Here is an 8379-nt window from a genome sequence, read left to right on the forward strand (position 1 = left end):
GAAGTTTGTCCCTCGTAAGCTGCCGTTGATTGTGAAAATATCAGTGCTATAGAAACGCAGCAGCTACAGGGCGAAAATGAGAAATTATTCAATCGTCAGAATGCAGTCAACTGTATAAATTTCCTGACAACTTAAAATAACAATTGTCAGTCAGTTTACCTTCTGTGTAAAGGCGCGAGCAGCGGTAAATCCACGTGCAAAGGACACACGGGCCCTCTGGTTGTGCTGTATGATGGAGTCATGGGTGAGATTCAGCGCGCAGAGTCAAGCCAAAGAGCGCGTGTTCAGGTACACAAATCACCACATAAAGTTTGTTTACTTGACTGCATGATTTTTCTTATTTTAGCGACATAAGTCTGCATTTAAGAAGATGGAGTTATAGCTAATCTTCCTTTTACCACTTTGAAGTACCATGGTATTACGTCTTTAGGGCTCTCAGGTCTTACGCATTCACCGTGAGACACATGCATTTAAGCCAGGTCACACACCACACCTAGTACTTCTCACGCTGAGGAGTAAGAAATTACTTTTCCTCCTATATACAAGTAATGGATGAGTTTACATAGCGCTGCAAGAACCGAGACACACATGACATCAAAGTACCGCGAGAACTATTTGAGCAATTATACGGAGGGCTGATTTCAAATCGCTCTCGCGCTACTCTGATGTCACACACGCGGCAAGTTATGCTTATATGTGTACAGTGTCGTTCAGTTGTCTTGTTTAGGGACAGATTTAATTTTAATTTGGATACATTTGTATTTTTTTAAACGGGATATATATAAAATATTTTATCTGGATTATTTGTCTGTCTTTTATTATTTGGTCTTATCAGTTATGAACAATAGGTCAAATTGAATTGCTAGTCCAATTTTGAAAGAATTTGGTGGGGCTGATAAAAAACTTCTGATAAAACTTGAGAGCCGTGGTATTTACTGGATATTTTATAGAAATTACACACATTTTTTTTAACATGGTAACAGTTAACGTTACCTACGTAATTGGTCATTGTGCATTCATTGGAGTGCCATGTTAATACCATAATAAATTACTATGATCATATACTGTGGTAAATCCAAAGTAATTGCTCAGAAACTATTTGTTTAAAAAAAAATCTCTAAACTTTCTTTGCAAATGCCACTTTTTTGAAATTAGTTTTTTTTTTTTTATAAATGGATTGGTGGTTGTGTTTAAACAGGGCTGCCCAGTATGCATGCACGCTTCTGGGATATACGCTGCAGAAAGGAGGCGCGAGTGCAGAACTGCTCAACACTATTAAACATCTCGAGTCGCACATGAGCTTGACCAGAAAACGTAAGTTTATATCAGACCTGTTTTACCAGAGCAATCTGGCCCACAAAAACTGAATAATAAAATAATATCTCTTCCCTGATTTTAATGGATGAAATGTATCTGTGTGTTTTCAGTGATGCGGTTAGGGAACTCTGCAGAAGCTCTGGAGGCCGCCAAACGCTCTGTGCACCTGTCAGACTGTGTGCTGCGTCTTTGCATCACGGTGACCCATTTAAACAAAGCCATGTATTTTGCCTGTGATAATGTACTGTGGGCTGGTAAAACAGGATTGCTTCCTGAGCTGGACCAAAACAAATGGAGTCAGAGGTCATTTAGGTGTGTTATAGCTGCATGTGTATCAATTTGCTAACTGTTAATGTGTGCCATTGTAATTTATTAAGTGTATTTGACTTTAAACACTTCAAAAACCCTTTAAGTGCATCTGACATGTTTTTTTTGTTTTGTAAATAAGCATTTTTTATCAGGTTCTTATGTTTAGGTTCAGTTATTTCACGTTCATGGCAATAGAAAGGTTATAAGTCAGAAATAAAATGCTTTACAAATGTCACTTTAGTCAGTCCAAAAATTTGACTGTCTTCCTCTGTCACTTTCTAATAACTTTCTTGTCTCGCTTCCTTTGAACAGATACTACTTATTCGCCCTCATCCTCAGCCTGACCCGAGACGCATATGAAATCCATCTGCTGATGGAGAGAGAGTCCCGCAGCAGTTCGGCTAAAAGCTTTAACTCCAGTTCTTCCCCCCTCACTCCCACCCCAGAGAACGGAGATTTTTCTCTGACCGTCTCTCCATCCTCAGCCCAGTCTCCACTGCCTCCTCTTCCCCTGATATCAGCCAGACTCAACAAGCAGCTGCACCTGCTGATCACGGTCCTGCGAAACAACCCTCCACTGTTCCTGGACCTGCTGAAGAACCTCTGTGACGTTTTCATTCCACTTGACCGCCTCGGTCTGTACCCTACTGGGCCGGGCATCGTGGGTGCCTGCGGCCTTACGTCCTCTATCCTGTCCATCCTCATCATAGTTCACCCCTGGCTTAAACTCAAGCCCTGAGAGACTCGTCTAGGACTACATACTTTGTTAATGTAGATCAAAAACTTGCGTGAAGTTTTGTAGATAGTGGAAAGAAGAAGGTCTTCATTCCGGTTTAATTGCATGTTTGGCAGCACATTAGTTTCTGTATGTGTGGAACAAACTAAAAATAATAGACGCTGTCGACTTGGTTAACAAAAAGCGAACAATAATGGCTTGTTTAATGAAAGCTTTTAAAGTAATTGATGTCTGAGAACGGCCTAATTTTGAGTGAAACTGTTTTCATGTTACCCCAGAATTCGTTGCAGAAGCCATTTAGGCTCAATTCAGCTCAGAAATACAAGTGACACACTTGTCTCCATATACAAATTACAACTTTCATCTCTTTGAATCTCACACAGAAATGAGTATTACTTTACCCAAATTCTGAAAAGAAACAACTTACTTTTTTTTATTTATAAAAACAAAGCCTATTTATTTGACTTAAGTTTTTCTGTGGTTGGCTTTGTTTTGTTATTTTTATGATTAAAATATTAATGCAGGCTCCTGGAAATAAGTGTTTACTGTTAATGCAAAACTCTTAATGTTTGTAATAATAAAATTATTAAATAACCCAAATTTTTAAAATTTTTGTGAAATTCACCTTGAAATATTTCACTGATCTTAAACATCATTACCAAATTTCTAATTTGTGTTATAATCTTAAGCAAACTGAATTATACAAGGACACTGCTCAATTCATACATGTCACCGGAAAGTTTAAGGACCCTTAATATGTATGTGTTAGAAAATGTGCTACAATGAACGTCTACAATTTGTTTTCAAACTAGTTTTTAAACGGGCAACTTAACTTTAGAATAAAAAATAAAATAAAGATCAACCGCAAAGGTTCTGGGAAAAGTAACAAGCTAAATGTACTAGCATAAGTATTGAAAAATGTTTTTGAAATGATCTGAAACAGAATCACTGACGTCTATTGACATCTAAATTATGTTGTTATTCAAATTGTATTATAAGCTATATGGGGATTTCCTGAATGTTAATGCTATGCATCACTGAGGTACTGAATGTTAACCTGCTGCAAATGTACATTTTGAAAAAAATAATATCTACAAATTTATTGTAACCCTTATCTTGTTAACTTTTGTTATTAAAGGAGTAGTTAACCAAAATTATCATATGAGGTTTTCTTTCTTTCATTAGTGTATTAGACTCTATGACAATTTCATTTATAAATGCAAAATATCTCCCCTAAACTGGGAATCTTAGCCATTATTAGACATACAGTGCGAAAGTCTTAGGCCACCACCACCAGACTTGTTGTTTTAGACGTTTTATTGTACATCTATATTTATTTTTCTATATATTTGATTAAGATACAAACAGAAAATACAGGAAATGTGTACAAAAAATAAAAAATTTCAGGACTAAATGTCTTCTTAAGGCATTGTCAGTGCTTAGTGTGACCTCTCTTGGCACTAAACACATCTTCAGCGTTTTTAAGCAGAATAAGGTAAAAGGACAATTTGTTAAAAATTTGAATTTAATTTTATTTAGATTTAAGAGATCCTGCAGTTTCCTACTATGGCTCAAGTGGAAGGAGAGTTTACCCTAAAAACTTGACACTTCAGTTTACATTTTTATATACACATTTCCTGTATTTTCTGGATGTGCTATATTAAAGAGACTGAAAAAAAACCCCCAATTAAATATGATCACTATAACATAATCTTATTGTGGCATGGTTTTATGAAAGTGTTGTCACTTTAGTGTTGACATTATAAACCTAATTTGCTACTTGTTAGCCTAACATTTTATCATGGATTCATATTCTTTATGACAGCAATATTTTGGCATAACTGTGATTGACATTATTATGTTCAAAAACGGGATTTGTATTTTGTAACCAAACCATTTGTGGACCCAGGGTCAACGACTGGTTTGCTTACAATTTTTTTTTCCAAAAAATCTTCCTTTGTGTTCATCAGAACAAAGACATTTATACAGGTTGTAACAACACGAGGGTGAGTAAAGGATGACAGAATTTTTATTTTTGGGTGAACTATCCCTTTAAAACATTTGCTCGTTGCATTTATAGTGTAATGTATTACATTGCCACTAGGGGGAGACAGCACTTAACATTCACCAACCGGAAACAAATCATATCATACCAATGGACAGAAGCTTTTATATAAACGTGACGTTTTAGGAGACGAGCTGATGTAAAGTAATAAAATAAACACTAGTCATAGTTGTTAAAGGAAATATGTTTTCCCTCTGAAATCACGATCTATTAAAGAGTTGCATACGGTATTGACAACAGCTAATACAAAAATGTAGTACACTAAATTTCATATCATTATATCTTTCATTTTCTAAATGTATGGGCATTTTATGTTTATTTTATGATGCAATGTACTCGTGTGTTTTTTTTTACATTTTGAAGGCATTTTCACTCTTGTTGAATTGTGAATGAGCACAGATGGGACGTCTGTCCTCCCACTGTCTGATTATTGATTCAGATTCATTACTAGAGTGATTCAGATACTGTGTAACACTCCCACACTGATCAGCTTGTTTATTTGACCCACATCCTCTCTCTCAATGGTGTAAAAGATCAGAATGGCTTATAACTAAGCAGTTCAGATGTAATGACAGATTGTACTGTGCTACATCTGCAGCAAGGATAACAGGCAGGTGCAGATCATAGCACTTGTTGCAGGTGTTACAGCACACATTTTGACAAATGTCTCCGTCTGTGGATTAAAGTATTATCTTATTCAGAATATTAAGCTTTTCCATAAACATCGTAACACAGTACATCACAATTTTCATTACGGATACTGAATTAAAGGAATGTAGGAGTCATCATTCTTTTATCATAAGAATAATTTCTCAAACATTCTCTATACCAAAGATCATTTTGTTGATATGCTTCTTTGAATGGACTTCTTTCCTGTCATACTTTATATTGTACTGTAAAGTAATGATATCTATCTCTCTTTAACAAAATTGTACCCTATAAAGGTTTACGGATTATCTTTTGTCAACAGTTGATTCATACAGAAATTGTTTCAATGTCTGGATGTTTCTTTATAATGCACACAATACTATCAGATCCACATGGTGATTAGGATCAGCCCTCATGTCCTGTGTCTGCAAATGAGCCAGAGACATGCGGCAGGGCTGAGTGGGATAAGGGAGGAGAGGTTGACAATGTCCTCGCTAAAGGTTGATGCGCTGTGACATTTATCTTAATGGTGCATTGTGCAAAACCTGCATAGAGGAGATATTAGGTGAGGTGGGATTACACACTGTAAACATCAAGGTAATGGGTTTTCTGAGAACAGTGTTATTAAGAAGTAACAATACCACAAAGACATGAAAAAATGAAAAGTAAATGCCCCTATAATCCAACATCCCAAGTTTGCCAAAATCCCTATTATAGTCCTGGGAAGTGGGATGTCCAGAAGGCTTCAAGGCAAGTACCGTATAAATCCAGTGTTTACATTAACATGCTGTCTGAAAACATGCTTATATTGTGTTTTTGATATTCAACACTCAGAAAAAAGGTACAAATGCTGTCAATAGGATGGTACCCTTTCACAAATTTTATAGTCACAAATTTTTTTATGAATTGAATCAAAATTCAACTTTTTCCGTGCCTTGTGCACAAATTTATTTCTTTAAATAGTTTTTCGTGTCCGTGGTACAATTTTCTTTTTCGTGTCATTTTATGTATTGTTTTCTCGTTTTATTTTCCTATTTTTAAATCATTGTCACTTGGGGTTGGGGTTAAATTTGGGGTTTGGGTTAGGATGTGCTTTTATGTTTTGGTTTCTACATGTTTTTCTTTCACTTTTAAAACAATTCTCGGCTAAAGTTGGGGTTTGGGTTAGGATGTCTAAAAATGTGACATAAAGTGATTCTAACCCCAACTCCAAGCAATGTACAATGGTTGGAAAACAGGAAAAACAATTAGAAAACAATACATAAAATGAAAACGAAATAAGAGGGTCATGCCACAGACATGAAAAACTATGCATAGAAATTCGTGCGAGTGACATGAAAAAGACATTCGTGCACAAGACATGAAAAAAAGCAGAATTTTGTGCCATGGACACGAATAACTTAATCAAATTTTTCATGACTATAACACGACTTTCCGTGAGATCAGTCTGTTTCAAAGAGTACACCTTTGTACCTAAATAGTGCATATTAGTACCTCAAAAGACATACATACCTCAGAGGTATATATCTGTACCTAAATGATACAAACATGATCTTATGGAAAGTCGTGTTATTGTTACACAAAATCTGATTAATTTATTTTTGTCCATGGCTTTTTTCATGCCTTGAGCACGAATGACTTTTCATGTCACTCGCACAAATTTCTAAAAATAGTTTTTTGTGTCCATGGCATGACTTTCTTTTTCGTGTCATTTTATGTATTGTTTTCTATTTTTTTTCCTATTTTTAAATAGGATTGGGGTTAGATTTGGAGTTAAGATGTATTTTTATGTATTGGTTTCTACAGTTTTTTAAAACTATTCTCGTCTGGAGTTGGGGTTTGGGTTAAGATGTCTAAAAATGTAACAGAAAGTGATTCTAACCCCAAGCAACAATGGTAAGAAAATAGGAAAAAACAATACATGAAATTAAGCGAAAAAGAAAGTCATGCAACACACACGAGAAACTATTTATAGAAATTTGTGTTTTTGGTACCACACTGTTCTTTTAAATACCCTGTACCATAATAAAAAGTATATCAATGATATGCATCAAAGTACTATGGTATTACCATCACTGTACCATGGTATCATCACAGTAGGTTAAAGCATTTCACATGCTATATCTTTCTACTATATCTTTTGTCGATCACATTTTCTTTATTTTATTGTTTCTTTAACTCACAAGCTGCATCTCTATACATTTTTTTGATAGATGAACAAGAGGTAATTTGGGTGCATGAAGATGTCTTGTGAGATATCCATGGCACAAGGTGACAACACATTCCTAAAATGTTCAATGTATTTGAGTTGCATAATGAGGAGGATGATCTGTGTTTACGTTAAAACAAAATTCATTTCCCAAGCTGTTTCCTGTTATAACGATTTTAACAGCTAATGGTTTAAACTGATGCTTTTATTACCATGGCAAGTGTTTAGCTTAATCAGAGCAAGTATGCTAAAAATTAAATTTTTCCATTTCCCCCACCATGAATAAATTGCAACAGAGGAATTCAATTACTAACAACGCTGTTCTTGGCCATTGGGTTTATGAGGAAAGCGGTTTGGTATGAGTCTGAATCTGTAGCACAAATCTCTCAGGGCCTGCAGAAAGGGAGTGACAACCAATCCTGTTTGTCCTCCTGTCACCGGGGAGTAAAAATACGGCAGCTACGTGCTGCAGATCAAGCCTCCTGCTTCAATGTATCCCAGAATCCTCTGGGAGTCTCTGTGTGTGGCTTGGCGTAGTGCCTATGGGCATAACAAATCATAGATATAAAAAATAAATAAATCTTTAGTAGTTTACAATGAAATCATTTTCAGCACATTTAAACAAAGTGTTCTGCCCTTTTATAGCATTCTGTTCATAATAAGAAGATAAAACTTACCGTAAAGTAAAACATAGGCGTGTAACTTGGCTGCGGCTGAATTTTATAAGCTGCAGTGGCGGCCGGTGACTTCTCTTTCGAGGGGCGCAAATTCAAAATATGTTTTCAGTGGTCTTGTGAAGCTATGTGTATCATGCATCTTATCAAAATACATACCTGCTGCAAACGCTTCAAAGGGGTTAACTTAATCTCATATCAGAGTTTAGTGTTAATTTAGTGTCTTTTATCATAAACCCTTTCAACATGTGTTGAATGCACCAAGGGTGCATGATGGGCTGTATTTGTGCCCCCTCAAAAAAGAAGTCACTGGTCGCAACTGATGAGCAGTCAGAAATCGGATTTTGATAGGTGGACAATAACAGTAAAAAAAACTTGATTTAAAATTAAAAACAAATAAATGAAATTGAAAAGGGGACTG

At 35.7% G+C, this 8379-nt stretch overlaps 1 protein-coding gene across 1 annotated transcript; it reads left to right on the top strand.

The window, feature by feature from the left end:
* pex11b (peroxisomal biogenesis factor 11 beta) lies at window positions 1–2800 on the top strand. The gene is made up of 4 exons (XM_065293529.1): window positions 1–288; window positions 1199–1314; window positions 1428–1629; window positions 1939–2800. Exons 1-4 carry the CDS (start codon window positions 230–232, stop codon window positions 2363–2365), a joined length of 804 nt encoding a protein of 267 aa, XP_065149601.1. The 5' UTR covers window positions 1–229; the 3' UTR covers window positions 2366–2800.
* The last annotated feature ends 5579 nt before the right edge of the window (window positions 2801–8379 follow it).

The sequence above is a fragment of the Paramisgurnus dabryanus genome, chromosome 19, assembly GCF_030506205.2.
Source record: "Paramisgurnus dabryanus chromosome 19, PD_genome_1.1, whole genome shotgun sequence".
Classification (NCBI taxonomy): Eukaryota; Metazoa; Chordata; class Actinopteri; order Cypriniformes; family Cobitidae; genus Paramisgurnus; species Paramisgurnus dabryanus.